This window comes from Mastigoproctus giganteus, chromosome 11, assembly GCF_048544385.1.
Source record: "Mastigoproctus giganteus isolate SK-2022 chromosome 11, ASM4854438v1, whole genome shotgun sequence".
In the NCBI taxonomy this organism is placed as follows: Eukaryota; Metazoa; Arthropoda; class Arachnida; order Uropygi; family Thelyphonidae; genus Mastigoproctus; species Mastigoproctus giganteus.
The window spans coordinates 55,326,229-55,346,131 of record NC_143585.1 but is presented as its reverse complement, the minus strand read 5'-3'; the positions used below and the strand labels follow the sequence as shown (position 1 = coordinate 55,346,131).

Genomic DNA, 19,903 nt, shown 5'->3' with positions numbered 1-19,903 from the left:
TTGCTGCATATATGTGACATCATCATGCAGTTAACAATACTTCTTTTCTATGTATGTGAATCATGCTAAAACTTTTCAGCTTTTTTGAGAGTTTGGTGAAAGTAATCTAAGTTTTCTGAAACCTCAAAAAGGGAATTTTGTATGTTTCTTAGTAAAAAAAAATACAAAAATAAATAATAATAAAAGTAAAAAATTCTTACCTTTATTACTTGAAAAGGTGCTTAAAACATTGAACGTTGTTCTAAACAAACAATTTGAATTTAATAGTAAGTTAAAAACATTTTGCTATTAAAAACACAAATAGAAATTTAAATAGTGCAATTGCTTGTCATTACTGGTCATGCAGCACATGGTTTGCATGCCTGGAATGCACACCACTACATTTTACTGGATATCTGGCCCCACATTGCTTGCTTGTGACCGAATGAGCACTGCACAACTCTTCCTGTCTTGATGTATGGTTCAAGCCTTTTTGAAGAGAAGTTCCACTTTTTTCCTCACTTTTTTTTTCATGTTTTCTCACTTTTTTCTTTTAAAGCCAAGAATCTCTGGGGGAAATAATGTTATTGCAGATTTCCTATAAAGTATTTACATCCATTATGCCCTAGAATCACTGAAGGGTATAGTGGATATTTTCCCTTCATTTTTCGAATCTTATCCCAGACTACTTTTGAATTAGTAGCCTGGATTAGAAGGTAAAGCGGATCCAAGGTTCCCTTTGGCTTGGCATCATATATACCGTGCTTTTGCACAGTTTAAAGGATATAAACAAGCATAATATGTTTATATCCTATACCCTTATATAAGATAATATGCAAGTTTAAAGGATATTAAATTTTCAGTGGTGAGATATCAGCAGAATATCCCCCATTCCTTTTTTTGCCAGCAGCAAGAAAAGCCAGAAGCTTTTCTTGCTGCTGGCTGTGCATTCTGAATTCCACCAAGGTTTAGGAAATCGTGGGAAACCTACAGATGTTTTTGGAACTGCTGAAATTTGCAACTGCTGCTGCTGCATGGACAACACCTTCTGTAATGTATGCAACTGCATCATTTATGAGCTGTTGGTTGACTCTTGTAACGTCAAATTGTGCCAGATGTTCAAAGGCGTTCCAGTCAGCCTTATCAAACTTCTACTGATATATTCGTGATGGCTGACATGGTCTTTTTTCAATCAGAAGGGATATCGCAGGGAAGTGATCCCTCCCCCATAGGGATTTTCTTCAACCTCCCACGTGGACAAAGGGGAGGGAGAGAGAGAGATAGCAGATGGAGAGATCAATACCATTAAACATATAGATAGGTGAGTGGGTAGAAAAAATGTGTTCATTCCTCCATTTAGGAAAAAGAGCTCATTTTTTAGCCTGCACTCTATTTTACAGCCCCTCACATTAGTGTCTGCACTGCCCCAGAAAGTATTATGTCCATTAAAATCTAATAAAAGAACAGGCAGTTGTGCAATGAGATCAAGGTCTGTCCGGGAGATGTTGATCCCAGATGGCAAATATACTGAACAACTGTTCGAAGAAACCCTATAAGGAGGCGAATAGCAATCACCTCTATGGCAATTGTAGGAGGGATTACTCGAAAAGGGGTATGGCTGCCCACTAGTATGGTGGCTCCAGTGTGAGCAGGTCTATGCCCAGTTCAGTCTTTATGTATTATGCTGACATTACATAAGGTAAGGTCTCTAATGCATTAAGGGCTTATGCCTCAAGCTGCAAAAGAGTTAGACTATGTATATCTTAGTTCACTTGCATCATTAATACACAGCCAATTATAGATTAGCAAATATTTGCAATAGCAGCATCGTTTATTGCAAATATTTGCTAATCTATAATTGGCTGCGTATTAATGATACAAGTGCACTAAGATATACATAGTCTAACACTTTCGCAGCTTGAAGCATAAGCCCTTAATGCATTAGAGTCCTAACTTATATCATACACCATCAGGCATCTCTCGTATTGTGGAGATATACTTCACAACTGTTATGTCATCATTACATCACTTGGGTACCTACCCACCCACCAAAGAAGGGCCAAATAGCTCTGAAACGGTGCCGTCTGGGTGGTGGTGGTATCCACTGAGAATAAGTAACAACAGTCTTCTCCTTCGGGTGAAGTGGTACTTATTCGAAGTAGTGCAATGTCAGGCAACTCGTCATGAAGGTATTCACAATATGAGATGTAACTTAAACGATGCTGCTATTGCAAATATTTGCTAATCTATAATTGGCTGTGTATTAATGATGCAAGTGCACTAAGATATACATAAGGTAAGGTCTTCATTTGCCTTTAGATATGTCTCCTGCAAACAGAGGCACAAACCACTGTGCCTCTGTGCCTGCAAACAGAGGCACAAGCCACTGTGCCTCTGTTTGCAAGGAGGGTTTTGATGCCATTAACATTGTTGGAATCTACAGCAATTTCACCACATGAATTTGGCCATTATTTGAAATTTGTGGGTCCACCAGATGGCTTCCACTGCTGAGGGCTTTGCCTACTCAGTCTTGAATTTATCCTTTTTGGGGAAGTATGGACACTGTCCAGTGTCCATGTCTTCGTCTGCAAAAAAGCTCCAAGACCGCATTTTCATTTGTTTCCTTCAGCTCTACCTCCATGTTTTCATTTGTTGCGGGTAGCGAGTCAAGTTTTTCAGTTTTCTCTGTATTAATTTTTTTAGTTAGAGGTGGAGCAGTAAGTGGTATCAATATGGTGAAAGAGGCCTATGCGCTCTGGATTCATATTATTGAAAGAATCCAGTAAAAAAGAATTTTTTTATTGGTTGAGTGTTCAATAAATAGTGTACAAAGGGAACAAAAGATTCTTTTGGTGGGATTCTCATATCTGTGGTTGCATGCCCAATGGATTGCTTCCCTGCAGCCTTCTGAGCATATGTGGGCTTATTGCTATTTATCGGCAGTACCACTTTTCTCACCTCCTGATATGGAACATTCAGCTCAGTTTTGTGTCATTGTATTTGCTTTTCTTGTTTCCACTGCTGGCATATCCTTGAGTATGCAGGGTGCTCACCTTCACAGTTGACACAAGTGGGTTTCGGTGGCTGTAAATGCATTGCTTTCATGGTCTTTTGCACCGCCTTGAGCACAAGTAGACTTTCTATGGCAGGGCCATCTGCAAATGCCCATACTAATGACATTTAAAACACCACAGTGGGTTTGGGATGTATGGCCTTACACTGCAATTTATGTACCCAGCTGTTATCAAGTTTAGAGAAGTAAATTCTAAGTGGGAAGCATTCAAAGAACTAATCATGGAAGCTATTAGGCTTTTCATAGCGATTAAGAAATATTGTTCAAGGTTTAGGCCTAAATGGACATCAGATGGGAAGTCTTGTCTGACAAATTTGATTGGATACTACAATGTGGTCACAAAGGAACCAGATGCAAAAAATAATTTTGATATCATATACTTGGATTTTAGGAAAACTTTTGATACTGTTGCACACGGAAGACTGCTGTACAAATTGGAGTGGTATGACATTAAGGGCAAGTTGCTGCAAGGGATGATAGAGTGGGAGATGCAGAGAATAGTAATAAATGGACACTGCTCTACATGGACTAATGTTATTAGTGGAGTCCCCCCGGGTTCAGTGCTGGGCCCATTGTTGTTTTGTGTAATCATCAATGAAGGCTTAATGTCCAAGTTTGCAGATGATACAAAGGTTGGCAGGGTTGTTAATGGCAGTGTGCTACTACTGCTACTAGGATCTAGAAAATTTGAGCAGATGGGCTGAGAAGTGGCAACTGAAGTTTAATACTGACAAATGCAAAGTACTGCATATGGGTAGAAATAACCCCCAGAGAAATGTACCAACTGTGTGGTACTACACCCTAAGTGTAGTACCACACAGTTGGAGACGGTTGACCTTGAAAAATATCGACACGGTTGACCTTGAAAAAGATCTGGGAGTAATTGTGCAGTCAGATAAGAAGTTTTCTGAGCAATGCAGACAGGCTGCCAGAGCAGGTCATGGGGATTTGTCAATGATATACAGGAATTTTTCTAGTAGGGAAAAGGAGGTGATTATCCCTTTATATAAGGCAATGGTCAGCCCACGCCTTGAGTACTGCGTACAGGTCTGGAGGCCTCATTTTAGGAAGGATGTAGAGTTGCTTGAGTGCGTACAGAGAAGGGCAACAAGATTGGCGAGGGGAACGAAGACGTCCTCTTACCAAGAAAGGCTTAAGTTCTGCAAATTGCAACAGCTAAAGAATAGGCACCTGCGAGGTGATCTCATTGAGGTGTATAAGGCCTTGAATGGGTTGAGCATGCTGAATTCTGATGGGATTCTTCTGCTTGCTCAAATCACAAACCTGAGGAGGCATAAATTCAAATTGAGGAAAGACAGTTGTAGAATAGATATGCGAAAATTTACCTTTAACAAGCGGGTGGTTAATTGCTGGAACAAACTTCCATCTGTCATTGTTGAAGCTAATAGCTTAAATAAATTCAAGGAGGAACTGGACAAACTTTGAGAGAATGGATGTGTGAAATTGTTTTTTTTTTTTTTTTTTTGGCTGATGCTACATAAGCTCATACACTTGCTTTCTTGCATCACATGCCTCCATTACTACTACCACCATCACCACCTATTACTAAACATAAGGATGAGGTTTCTAGTTAGTACTAATTCCTATCTCTTATACGTGGAAATTCTTTTAACAGCTATCACCTTATGGCTTTAGTTCAGAGTAGATATCCTCCTCAGTAACCTTAAGGACGTCCCACTCTGGGATGATATCTCTTGATGAATTTAGTTATTTTTTTTTGTTATTTGGTTTGTTTTTTTTAGGAGCATTAGCAACTAAGGCCATATTGCTCGGGGATATGTGGTGGTCATTCCCTGACCTTTCCGCATCCTCCATATTTGGTGGTGACGGGCTCGAACCCCGATCTAATCAAGAAACGTGTGCTACGCACTGCTGCTCTTTCCCACCTGGCTCAGTGCACAGCAAAAACACTCATTCTGATTCCTATAATGTTAGCCTGGAACCTAGGCTTGTGGGTGCTGGATCCCAGTGATGCTAATCTGGAGGACCAGCAGCATCACCACTGGGAGGTCCTGTCGCCATAGATGCCTACGTCGAGGTGGAAACTGCATGAAACTTGGTGGGTTACTTATTTGACGTATTACAAATTAAGGCTGTACCACTATCCTTTCACACTCTGGTCACGAACGTTTCCAACTACCCTCATACAATTATGTACTCCTACATTACCAAGCCAATTGATTTAACAAATATAAAGACATTTTGAATGCATTTTATCCTTTTCTTCAAAACCAAACAAAAGGATAAAATAAAGGTCTGAAGAATAATTCTATGTAAAGAAATTCCTATTTCAAAAAAAGTCAAAACCATAAGATGTTAAAGGCAAAGATAGCTCTTTAGTACACCATGAAACAAATATTTGTTGAATAGCAGTAAAGTGCAATCATTGTTTACCCATAGGCACTAACAGAATCAATTTCAGCATCTAGAGAAAGTTCATGAAACTACAATGAATAATAAATTCGGAGAGCTCTTCCTTGTTTTCAGATTTGTTGTGAAAATATTACTCCTTGATAATACTCCTTGACTTCCTAATACTCCTTGACTATAACTTTCTGACGTTTTATATTAGGTTAAGGCAGGGATTCTCAAACTCTAGGTCATTACCCCCTTCCCTTTGGAGAAATTCTTAGAGGCCTCTTTAGTCAATAGTTAGCCAATCTCAAACACAGGGAGTAAGAGTTATTCTTTCTAAGTTTTTGCATCCACACTAATGCAAATTTGCCTGGGAAAAAAAGAATTCACGCATGCATAATGTATTGCTGAATTGCCAAGAACAACAACAACTATGATCATATTTTTCACAGCACTCTATCCCTTTCCCCATGTTTTATGACATGAAGTTTGATTTGCTATTGATACATTTCCAAGTAATCTGCTGACATTATCTAACTACTGTCAATAGATGATGCCAAGTAGCCCACTGACAGTGACTATAAGTCACTGTCAATGAATGATTCATAATTACTACCTTCTCATTTTCAAAAAGCTGGAGATCAGAAAATTATAAGTGGGAGAAAAACAGGAGATTTTTCGGAAAAAAACCAAGAGGTTTTTTTGAAATTCACACTGCACTAGATTTTATATTAAAATTCAGCCATGGAATTGTTTACAAGTACAGAATGCTTTCAAATACTAGCTTACCTAGGAATTATCTGTATATGGATTTCTATTCAGATTATGACTGCTCAAACTTGGATGAGCAAACAATCTGAAACCACTATCAGTCAAGAGCATTTACAAAGCCCTGCCAGAAAAAGAAGATTTGAATTCACTGGTTTTTTTTTCATCTAATTAAATGTTCTTCTCTTACACTTGGAACTGCTATTAGGAATTCTTAAAATGCTAAGCCAACTACAGACAATTATGTCAACTGTATATCCAGGAGTAGGAAAAGGAGTCAAATTAAGTCAAAAAACTCTCTGTTGTAAACCCAGAGTTGGTAACTGTAACGGTATGCAATCCTTTTATCAAATCATATCAGCCAACAGTTTATACAAATATGCTTCAGACAAACTTCAAGTAGAATGGTTAATTTTTGACCATAAAAGGGGCACTAATAAATTCTGTGCAGTCATTTCTAATCTAAAAACTCCAAAACCGTAATGACTTGGGATAATTTATATTTCATGCATCTTGTCAGTTCATCAGTTCTTTCTTCTTTCATAACAGGTTTTCACACCAAAACTGGAATGACTGATACTACAAAATATCAGTTTCTTTACCTTCAATAATATTGAAAAGCACTAGAAACTTCATGCTTTTTTTTTTTTTTTGTTCCAAAATCAACATTTCAATTGGGTTCAAAAAAATTTCTTCTCCAAATATGATATATTTAATTGAAGTTAAATAATATTTAACTTAATATGTCCAAAGACTCAGTTGGGCACATTGCTATCTATGAATCCTCTCTGGAGCCAGCAGACATTTCACTGTCATAAGGAAACATGCTTTGGTTTTAAAAATATGTGATGGAATGTCAGCTGGCCATCAAACTAAGTTCACAATTTATATAGTTTATTCATAAAGTCATGCAGTTTCTGATATGAATAAATTAAATATTTGAGGCTGTAAAACTTTAATGGATCATACATCAGCAATGTTGGTAGAACTGCTAGCACTTTTTTTTTACCGTATGTATAGAATAGCTTAAATTTTGCTGTGTTGACCAGTTTTGAAGTTCCTAATGTCTCTACACTTGTCTTTTATTGGTTTTTTTTTTATTGTGATTAACAAGGAAGGTAGTATTTACTAATCTATTGACAAAAGGGGGTGGTATTTTGGCTCTTATTTTCTAGACTATCAGCAACATGGCTAGAGGAGTTGAAACCTGCAATTTATTTTCTTTGAAAATAAATCTTTAATGATATTAGTTTTTACTTTAAATTCTTTTATTAATCTTTACTGCTTTCTAAATTGAAAAAGGGTTTTGTCCGTGGGGCATAACATACGCAATGCACTAGAACTGAAAAATCTTCAGAAAAAAAGTTCACTTTTGAGGGGGGTGTGTGTGTGTGGTAGAAATCTGCTTAATGTTTTTAAAACCTTCGTGAGCAAAAACTTTGTGTCCAAACTGGAAAAAATCCTGTCTACCCTTCCAAGTTCCAGGTACAGTAATTTATGAGGTCTTGACTGGAAGCAACTAAATATTTTTACTTGTGGTGATAATAAATATAATGGGATCAAGGTCACATAATACTTTTATAGCTAGAACAGATACAAATGAAACATACCTGAATTACATTAATATCTGTTACACCAGCCTCTGCTGTTAAGATATTTGCTACACCTACAAAATATAATAAAATTGATAAAGTTTTTCTGCACAAACTATATTGCTCATTTGTGGATCTAAGAGAAGTGTAAATTTAAGGGATTTTTGAACATCTATAACCATAGCCAACTTGTAACAGAGATTAACATTTTCAAAGAATTAATTTTCAGAGAAATAAAAATTAAAAAATTATGAATGCTAACTATTTGATTTGTGTGTCTGTGATTATATACGAGTGGATGCCTGTATGCTGACAATCAGTTTTAAATTGATCAGATAAACTAAAAAATAAGAAAGCGACTTTAACTCTAAAAATTTTTCAATGTTTAATCTTTAATTAAACATTGAAAAATGTTTAATTAAAGATTAAACATTGAAATATACAAAACTTAACATTAAAATATACAAAAATTACATTAAAAGACATTTGTGCATTTATTTTCTTCAAGGGTACCAATTATTTTCTTCTGAATCATTTCCAACTGATGGCCATGAAATATCTGTGCATGGCCCTCAAGTCTTGTCAACTTTTAAAAGTTCACAGCATTAAACCAATATGAAAACAATCAGGGCTGGACTGGCAAGTTTTGGCCATGGTGGTTTGCAACAATTTTTAACCCATCTGAATCACTTATTATGTCATGACTATTAGTCGATGACTCACATTTGCTGCTAGCCATGGTGGCAATCACCACCCAACTACTTGTGTCAGTCCACCCCTGAAAATAATGGTAAAAAGAGATACTCGAAAGAGATAAAATTTAAAAATTCATAAATTATAAGAACCTTCATAAATATTGCTGGTCACTGGAATGAATATTTTAATGGATAAAAAAACAAAATTTAAATATGGGAAATGTACTGCAGGGACATATTTCAGCTTATATTTTTTAAAGGTATCCAGCATTTCTTTAACAATATCACCATAGTTTTCTGCTTGAACGTTGTCAAGGTAATTGGCAAGGATCATCTTACACTTTGTTTAGGATTATCACTACCAATTACCTTGACAAAGTTTAAGATAATCACTGCAAAAACAAAAGGTACCAACCAATTATCAGGTGATAAAGAGATCTACAGTAGATATAAACTAGTCTGCAATCAAGTCACAAAGAAGGTTCGGCAAGCTAAGGCAGATCACAAAAAATCTTCAACAGAGAACAGAAAGAAAAGCAGCAAAGACTTTTTTACTTGTATAAACAGTAAAAGGAAGGGACTGAATCACAATGGTCCACTAGATATGAATGGTTTAACTGGTCAAGATCCTGTGCAGGTTGCTGACATACTGAATTGGTACTGTGCATCTACATTCACACACGAGAAACTTTTTTAGGGATGGGGATGCCAGAAGTGAGTCAAATTCTGGCAGGAAGCTGAATGATTTTGTGATGACTAACAGGAAAAGTGGAGGAGAAATTGCTGAAACTAAATGTAATTATATTTATAATCTATCCAATTATATTAAAGGAGGCAGCAAAAGAGATAAGCAAACCTTCAGCCAAGGCTATGAGCGCATCCTTGGATTCCAAGGAGGTCCCTACAGACTGAAGATGTGCAAATGTAATCCCAATTCACAAAGGGGATCAAGGGAGATATGAGTACTTCCAGATCTGTCAGCTTGACTTCTGTTCCAGCAAAATTAATAGTCACTGATTAAAGAAGTATTTTAGAGCCATCTAGACAAGAATGCAGTTATACACTGCACTCACAGGATGGATGTTAAGGGGCAATCTTGTCTGACCAATCTCATTGGATACTATGACATGTCATAGTATCCAATTGATGACCCTGCTCAGGTTGCGGAAAAATTGAATAGGTATTTTGCATCTACATTCACACATGAGGAATTCTTTAGGGAAGGTGATGGCAGAAATTTATCAAACTCTAATGAGGACAGCAAAATTACTTTTGATAACTGAAACGCGAGTGGAGGAGAAATTGTTGGAGATGGACATAAAATATAGATTCCATTTACCTGGGTGAATGGAATCTATCCAATTATAATAAGGGAGGTAGCAAAGGAGGTAAGGAAACCCTTAGACATAATTATGAGAGCATTCTTCAATTCAGATGAGGTCCCTATGGACTGGAGATATGCAAATATATCCTCAATTCATAAAGGGGGATCAAAAGTCAACGGAAGTAATTACAGAACTGTTAGCTTAATGTCTGTTCCTAAACATGTATAAGGCCATGTTTAGGCCACATCTTTAGTCTGTATACATGTCTGGAGGCCTCACTTTAGGAAGGATGTAGATCTGCTGGAACAGGTGCAGAGAAAGGCAACCAGCCTAAACAAAAGGGTGCTCTTACCTAGAAACACTTCAGTTCTGCAAATTGCAGCGTCTTGAGACTAAACACCTTGAGGAAGGAAGGACGGTTGCCTTCAGCCAGTGGGTGGTTGATTGTTGGAAAAGGCTTCCATCTGTTGATTTGGAAGTGGATGGGTTGAATAAATTCAAGAAAGAACTACAAAAATTCTTGGCAGATACAGATGGATGAACTGTAGGTTTTTTTTTTTGTTTTTTGGCTGATGCTATATAAGCTTACTTTCTTGCATCATTTTCCATTACTACTACTACTATTAACAAAGGAACTGGATGCAAAAAATTATGACTTCATATACTTAGTTGTAGGAAAAGCTTTTGATACTGTTTCACATAAATAGACTGGGTCTCTATACAAATTGGAGCAGTGTGGCATTAGAAACAAGATTGTGAGAAGACAGAGTGGATATCAATTGTCACTGCCAACCTTTGTATCATCTGCAATGGATTTTCTGGAAATCCCTTTGGATTTCCATTGCTGTTTTCTATATTTATTAATGACAGTGATGCAGACATATCATCAGTGGTGTGCTGGAGCCGGCTCGCACTGGCTTGCGGAAGCCAATTGTTAAATTCTCAAGAATTTTGCAATGTGATTCTTCCTCTTGCTCATATTATGAACATGAGGGGGCATAAATTCAAATTGAAGAAAGACAGTTGTAGAATAGATGTGCGGAAATTTTCCTTTAGCCAGCAGATAGTTCATTGCTGGAACTTCAATCTGCCATTGTGGAAGTTAATACATTAACTAAATTCAAGGAAGAACCAGACAAACTATTAGAGCAAATGGTTGGGTGAAATGGGAAGCACAAGATTTTTTTTTTTTTTTGGCTAATGCTATATAGTCTTGCTTTCTTGCATCATATGCCTCTTCTTACAATTTTTTCACCTGATGCAGGTGCCTTGGTCACTATATATGGCTTCCAGCACAATGTCTCTGACTTCGATCATGTATGTTTGATTGTTCTTCGTTTGACTTGTGTATCTGGATTTTCTTCAGAGATAAAACTTCATACAATACGCAAATTTGCTATCTGCATTCAACCACAGGCTCATTATGAGAACCTATCAATACCTCAGCCACCTGCAGCAATGCATCTATAATTTAACTTTAGTAGAGGCATATGATGCAAGAAAGGAAGCTTATATAGCATCAGCCAAAAAAAAAAATACCCGTTTAACCCATCCATTCACTCCAAAAGTTTGTCCACTTCTTCCTTGAATTTATTTAAGCTATCAACTTCCACAACAACAGATGGAAGTTTTTTCCAGCAATCAACTACCCACTGGCTAAAAGAAAATTTCCGTACATCTATTCTACAACCGTCTTTCCTAAATTTGAATTTGTGCCCCTCACATTCATAATCTGAGCAAGAGGAAAAATCTCATCAGCATTGAGCCTGCTCTCAAACCATTCAAGGCCTTATACAGCTCAATCGGATCACCTTGCACATTCCTAGTAGAGGCATATGCCTCTACATATTAAGTTCCGCAAATTGCAGCCAGATGCTGCAATTTGCAGAACTTAAGCTTTTTTGGTAAGTGCACACCTTGGTTCCACTAACCAATCTTGTTGCCCTTCTCTGTACTCATTCTAGCAACTCTACACCTTCCTAAAATGAGGCCTCCAGACCTGTATGCAGTATGCAAGGTGTGGCCTGACCACTGCCTTATGCAAAGGGATAACACCTCCTTATCCCTACTAGCAAAATTTCTGTATAGCATTGACAAGACAAGATAGGCTGTTTTGGCAGCCTGTCTGCACTGCTCAGAAAACTTGATATCTGATTCCATAATTACCCCCAGATCTTTTTCATTCTCTACCACCCTGAGCATAGTACCACACAGTTGTTACGTTTCTCTGGGGTTGCTGTAACCCATATGCAGTACTTGGCATTTTTTAATGTTAAACTCGACTTCTCAGCCAGTCTACTCAGCTTTTCTAAATCCTGTTGCAGTAGCATACTGTCATTACCAACCCTGACAACCTTTGTATTATCTGCAAACTTGGACATTAAGCCTGATATACCTTCAATATCATTGAGAAATATACCCAACACCAAATCCTAAAGGACCCCACTAATAACATTAGTCCACGAAGAGCAGTGTCTGTTGATTACCACTCTGTCTTCTCCCACTCAACCATCCTTTTATCCATTGTGGCAATTTTCCCCTAATGCCATACTGCTCCAATTTGTACAGTAGTCCTCAATTAGATAGTATGAATCAGAGCTGTAATACTCAATATGTTCTACGTTGATAATATTTGTAAAATAATGAGAGGAGTTTACCTCAATATAGTACGTAGAACCCTTCCATATGATACCCTCCAGAAATTAAAACGGAAAAAACGAAAAAATCGACAACTTACCGGTACATTAGTGTAAATAATTAAAAAAACCAATTTAGCACAATTCAAATCAATTTAAAACAATTAAAAATCAAATTAACGCAATTAAAAGAATCTAACAAAAAACGAATGATTTGAATTGTTAAATTGGTTTTTTTTAATTATTCAATTATTTATATTTTACACTAATGTACTGGTAAGTTGTCGATTTTTTTGTTTTTTCCGTTTTAATTTCTGGAATGTATCATACGGAAGGGTTCTACGTACTATATTGAGGTAAACTCCTCTTATTATTTTACAAAGTAGTCCTCAATGTGCAACAGTATCAAAAGCTTTCCTGAAATCCAAGTATATATCAAAATTATTTTTTGCATCCAGTTTCTTTGTGACCACATCATAGTATCCAGACCCTGCTGTGTCTGAATTATTACTGCAGTCTTATCTAGATGATCTTGAAATGCTTCTTTAACCAGTGACTCCATTATTATTTTCCCTAGAACAGAAGTTAAACTAATAGGTCTGTGATTACTTGTGTCACCCTTTGATCTCCCTTTGTGAATTGGAGGTACATTTGCACATCTCCAGTCTGTGCAGACCTCCCCTGAGTCCAAGGATGCTCTCATAATTATGACTAAGGATTTGTTTATTTCCTTTGCCACCTCCTTTAATATAACTGGATAGATCCCATCCAACCCAAGTGCCTTTCTTATATTTAACTTCAACCATTTCTCCACTTTGCTCTCAGTTATTACAAAATCATTTAGCTCCCTGTTAAGAGTTTAATAAGCTTCTCTACAACATTACTCATGTGGGAATGGAGATGCAAAATACTCAGTTGGTCAGCTATCTGAGCAGGATAATCAACAGTCAAACCATCAATAATATCAAGTGGACCAATCTAATTCATCCCCTTCCTTCTAGAGTTTATATAAGTAAAGAAATCTTTGCTGTTTTTCTTTGCATCCTTTGGCAAAAATTTTCGTAATCTGTCTTCACTTGCCTAACCTCCTTTGTGATTTGATTACAGCCTAGTTTATATGTATCATAGGCTTTGATATATTCAGTTTCAGAGTAATTTTATTAAAAAAACAGGACTCATCATAGGCTAATTACTGTCGACAGACATTTTCTTACCCTCAGCAAGAGTTGCAATAAAAGAGTATATCAGTGGAACATTAATCACAAACAGCTACCTCTGGAGGGGAATACAGCTACTGTTTGTCAAATACATTACGTAAGTTACAAAGTAAATTGTTGTAAACAGCAGCACATGACATCCTTTCTTCGACAAGAGGTTACAATTAGAAAAATCAGCAAAATTTTTCAATCAGTTACAATCAGCAAAACCTGCTAATGGCTAAACTATACAAAATCACGTGACTTCATTTGGTAATATGATAGTCTGGACAGTTTGGTTTTGATTTAGTTTCTTAAAAAACAGTTAATTCTAAGGCATCGGAAATAAAAACATGGCAAAATCAGTAAATCAGAAAGACTGATGAAATGGCCACCAAAAGAAAAAATTACACAGTTGAAGAAGTTAAAGATTATCAAAAGAGTCAGAGTTTCAAAGCCAAATGAAGTATATTTTGCAAGTGTGGAATTCCAGATGGAACAATCAGAGCCAGCCCCAAAACTTGCAGGGCCCTGTTCAAGAATTACTTGTGGGGTCCTGTGCAAAACTTGTGCAGAGTGTTTTTGTAACAGTGATTTTATTTAATTTTTCAAATTTTACAGTAACTAAGACATAATTAAATAATTTTAAATTATACTGAATAAATATTTTAAATATGAATAATATTTAATACATTAATCAACAATATTGTTTGATCATTTGAGTGTGGGGCCCTGTTTGACAGAACCGGTTGAACATTCTTGTGGCCAGCACTGGGAACAATCCATGGCTGGATGAAAGAGGAAAAAAATCGTATTCATTCATAAACTCTGTAGAAGATGAAGTGGTCTTCCAAATAAATAAAACTAGATTTTGTGAAAACAGTGATGTGGAGGGGCAAATGCTTATACAATTTTTCTACAGAAGCATAGTGAGGGAGTACTGATGGGGTAATTTCTAAGTACAGGCACTTAAATTTCATAAACTACTTGGTGGAGATGATGATACATTTAAAGCGTCTGAAGGGTTTTGGAGATAGAAGGCTCGTCATGGGATATTCCAGGTTAGCCTTGTAGGCAAATCTGCATTTGGTGACATTACAGCAGCAGAAGAGTTTCTTGAATACTGTACTGCATAATGTGAATTCAAGATGGTGAATTCAGATAAATAGTTGTTCCACTGTGATGAAGCAGCACAGTACTATACATTACTGTAACCCATATGCAGTCCCATACTGTAACCCTGACAAGTCACTGGATATTAAAAAGGCACCCAACAAAATAGCATGAAAACTAACAAAGAGAGAGAATTACTGTGTTACTGCATGCAAATTGGTAATTGTGAATCATTAAAAGTCTCTGGTGTTTTTAGCATGTCAACATGAAATCTCTATCTGTGATTTATAAAAATAGCTCCAGCACTTGGATGATGAGTGATATTTTTGCTTTATGGTTTGAAAGTGAATTTTTACCTTCAGTGAGATGCCTTACTTTCTTACTTTCCAAAAAATGTGAAGAAAAGGCTCTGTTACTGTAGGACTACTGTCCAGCTCATCTTTTGGTTGACGGCCTGAAATTGAAAGATGGTAAGATCAGAGTCGCATTTCTGCCAAGGAACACAACTGCACTAATTCAGTCCTTGGATCAGGGCACTATTCAAGCATTCAAAGCCTACTATTGTAGTGAGCTACTTGCTAGTGTTGTGAACTCAGAAATTCAAGTTCTAGAATTTCTGAAAACATTAACACTGAAAGACTTTCCCTACAATATTGGATTAACATGGTTCAAAGTAAGCCCAAGAGTAATCAAAAACTGCCTGGAAAAGATAAGATCAACTTGAATTAGCAATGTTTTCAGAACAAGAAGCAAAGGCTGCTTTTAACATACTTGGTGGCAGTGTTGGAGCAAATGACTTAACTGCTTGGATTGAGATGGATGTGGAAGCTCCAGTTGTTCATTACTTGAGCGAGAAAGAAATCACAGCTTCTGTGAACAGTGAGAAGACAATCGACAAATGGAAGGCCTATAACATTGTGGGAAGACAATCGACAAATAGAAGGCCCATAACATAGTGGGAAGTAGTAGTAGTGGCACGTGATGCAAGAAAGCAAGTGTATGAGCTTATGCAGCATCAGCCAAATAAAAAAAAAAAAATCACACCATTCCCTCCAAATGCCTGTCCAGTTCCTCCTTAAATTTATTTAACCTATCAACTTCCACAACGGCAGATGGAAGTTTGTTCCAACAATTAACCACCCGCTGGCTAAAGGCAAATTTCCGCACATCTATTCTACATCTGTCCTTTCTTAATTTGAACTTATGTCCCCGTAGGTTCGTAATCTGAACAAGTGGAAGGATCCCATCAGAATTCAGCGTGCTCAACCCATTCAAGGCCTTATAGACCTCAATCAGATCACCGCACAGGTGCCTAGTCTCCAGCCACTGCAATTTGCAGAACTTAAGCCTCTCTTGGTAAGAGGATCCCTTCATTCCCCTCACCAATCGTATTGCTCTTCTCTGTACACGCTCAAGCAAATCTACATCCTTCCTAAAATGAGGCCTCCAGACCTGTACGCAGTACTCAAGGCGTGGCCTGACCATTGCCTTATACAGAGGGACAATCACCTCCTTTTCCCTGCTAGCAAAATTCCTATATATCATTGACAAAACCCCATGACCTGCCCTAGCAGCCTGTCTGCATTGCTCAGAAAACTTCATATCTGACTGCACAATTACTCCCAGATCTTTTTCATTTTCTACCACCTTAAGTGTAGTACCACACAGTTGGTACGTTTCTCTGAGGTTACTTCTACCCATATGCAGTACTTTGCATTTGTCAAGGTTAAACTTCAGTTGCCACTTCTTAGCCCATCTGCCCAAATTATCTAGATCCTGTTGCAGTAGCAAATAGAAGGCCCATAACATAGTGGGAAGACAAATAGAAGGCCCATAACATTGTGGGAAGACAATCGACAAATAGAAGGCCCATAACATTGTGGGAAGACAATCAACAAATAGAAGGCCCATAACATAGGGGGTGATTCAGAAGATAATGTTCATGACTTGTGTAAGGAAAAGCATCAGAAATTAAAAACATGCTTGAAAACATTACTGAGGTGATGCCAAGGTTAGAACATCAGAGTGATAGTGAACATCATTTATTGCATCTGACTACTATTAAGAATTATGTACTGAAAAAAAAATGCTGTCATCAGTTCTGGCAAACTAAATTACATGCCTATTTCAGAAAGAATGCATAAAACATAACACTGTACAGTAATACCCCGAAGTTACGCGATAGGTGGGTCCGACGAAAATCGCGTAAGTCGAATTCGCGTAAGTCGGGGTACAACTTTGCATATAAATACATATAAATTTTGCTTAATTGGGACCAAGGACTAACAAAAACACTAGTTTAGAAGAAAAATATTAATAAAATTGCAGTTCTTTATACATATTAATACAAAATATGTATTAAAAAAACAAATGACTTACGTTAAAAAGTTATTTCGATGTCGATGGCTTCATAAAATCTAACAAATTCGTCTGACGACACAGCGCGTTCTTTTTTTCACGCAGAATTTCTTAGTAGCAAGCTAATAATTTTTTTATTCCTTGCTTTGTAGCTATAACGCGTTCTTCGTTGGAGTCTATGTTTTCTAAAATTTTTAAGCCCTTTACAATTGAGCCCTTTTCAATTTTCAACCTGTCAAGTTTGCAATTGTCATGTGCTTTTCGCCGTTGCTTCATTTAGGCCTGTCATATCACATGGTCTTTCATTTCGCTCAAAGCGTTTCACAATTTCATATTTTTTCTCTATCGACAGAGGCGGACTGGCCATAAGCCTTACCGGGGAAACCCCGGTGGGCCAGTGTGATTTTGGCCATAAACCATAGTGTGAGTGTGAGGCCACTATAAATTTTCCCGGGTAAGAATTTTTGATCCAGTCCGCCTCTGTTTATCGATAATTGCTTTTCTTTTTCTCTCTGAATCTGCAGTGTCTTCACCAGGACGCTTCCTTTTCACACCTTTTAATTAAGTATTTTACTCATTTTTAAGGAATAAAGCACAATTACAAAACGAGGAGCACGCTTGATACGCATAAACAAAGCTGCGCGCATGTAGCAACTGAATAAACAACACCATAAAGGCAGAGATACACTATTAACACCTCACATTTCTAGGGGTTACTACCATAAAACAATAAAAATCCAGTTGCATTTCTGCTAGTGAAATCTGTTATAAACTGGTAGTAAACTCGATCTAATTGCATACCGATAGCTGGAATTGTGTTGGTTTTTACGTTATTATGGTGAAATGTGTTTCCCCTTCACTGATATAAAAAACAGAAAAGCAGCAAAGTTGAATTTTGTTCATCTTTCGCTCTCAATCTCCGCCGTCGCACCGTATATCGATAACATATGAAAAACGACCTTGAAGATAGTGGGCGGCAGCGTTGCCAAACGAAAAAATCAAGAACCGCGTAACTCCGAGTTCGCGTAAGTCGGGGTAGCGTAAGTCGGGGTATTACTGTATTAGTAAAACATGAAGGGTATGATATAGAGTTGAATACTTTATATCTTGTAGTCTGTATATTCAAAATATTAGTAAATAGAGTAATTTACTACGTAAAAAAATTGGGAAAACATTGTGAAATTTTTTCTGCTGATGCAAGAAAGCAAGTAATGAGCTTATACAGCATCAGCCAAAAAAAAAAAAAAAAAATTTCACACCATTCCCTCCAAATGCCTGTCCAGTTCCTCCTTAAATTTATTTAACCTATCAACTTCCACGACAGATGGAAGTTTGTTCCAGCAATTAACTACCTGCTGGCTAAAGGCAAATTTCCGCACATCTATTCTACATCTGTCTTTTCTTAATTTGAATTTATACCCCCTTAGGTTCGTAATCTGAACAAGTGGAAGGATCCCATCAGAATTCAGCATGCTCAACCCATTCAACACCTTATACACTTCAAGTTGTCTCTTGACACCTGCGTTATATTGAGGTTGAACTGTATTTACACCTTACAAAATTTTGAAGCACTGTCTGTATATTATGTTTCTTGCTGTGTGCTAATTTGAAGATGAATGGGAATATAGCGGATGCGTAAAAACAAAATGCTTTAGGGTCATACATAAAAGTCGATAACTTTTTCCTTGTCTTTTTTTTTTTTTTTTGGTTTTTTAATAAATCATAAATTGTTACTACTTTCTGACATCTGAAATGTAACGAACTACACTGTTAAATCACCATTTCTTACGATTCACTCATTTTTTGCTGATGGTTTCGATTTTCAATATTTTAATATGGGCACACATAAATCAAAGAGTAGTAACATACTACTCTGTGATATCTTATTATTTATGATATCTTATGTTATTAAGATATAACATATATCTTATTACTCTGTGAAATAAATGATAACACTAACCAGTGACGTAAAGCTAAACTGACCAGATCCTTAGTATTTCAATGCGGGACATCTGGGGGGGGGGATTTACAACCCCCTAGAAACAATGTACACATTTTTTTTCTTTTTTATTTATATGGGTTTTTTTTTTTTTTTTTAGGAGCATTAGCAACTAAGGCCATATTGCTCCGAGATATGCGGTGGTCATTTCCTGACCTTTCCGCATCCTCCGTATTTGGTGGTGACGGGCTCGAACCCCGGTCTAATCAAGAAGCGTGTGCGACGCACTGCTGCTCCTTCCCACCTGGCTACGGAGGCGCCTTTTTTTTTTTTTTTTTTTATTTATAAAAAATATTCACATACAAAATATAAATTAAATACATATACTTCTTTGAACAAAACTTATAAAATAAAATATCACACTTCTTAAACACAAAAAAACAAATAGCCAATATATATATATATATATATATATATTTTTTTTTTTTTTTTTTTTTTTTTCACAGAAAGGCTGAAATTCAGTATACAGTGGCAGACAAAAAAACTGCATACCCTTAAAAAAAAGCAACATTTGCAGTGAAACGTATAAGATATTGATTAATGTAAATCGTAATCGGTCATTTTGTTTGTTGCAAAGCAAAGGTATTGCATCAGATAACACTTCTATTGCATCAGACAGTAGTTGCAAGGTATTGCATCAGCTGTTTCTATAAATATGTCGTTGGAAGGGTATACATGTCCATTAGTATCTTGTTTTGCGGAGGTATAATCATTGCTCCATATGTTCAGTTGACACCAAGAAAAAACAGTAGCTGTTTCTCTGTCCCAGGAAGGGCTGTCTACGCATGCTATC

General features: G+C 36.8%; 1 protein-coding gene across 1 annotated transcript in view; it reads right to left on the bottom strand.

Annotated features, from left to right (window-relative positions):
• Mesh1 (Metazoan SpoT homolog-1) overlaps positions 1 to 19,903 on the bottom strand; it is a 54,852-nt gene that overhangs the window by 29,444 nt on the left and 5,505 nt on the right. The window contains exon 2 of the mRNA XM_090385538.1: positions 7,807 to 7,862. Within this exon, the coding sequence (XP_090241664.1) occupies positions 7,807 to 7,862 (56 nt within the window). The remainder of the gene's footprint in view (positions 1 to 7,806; positions 7,863 to 19,903) is intronic.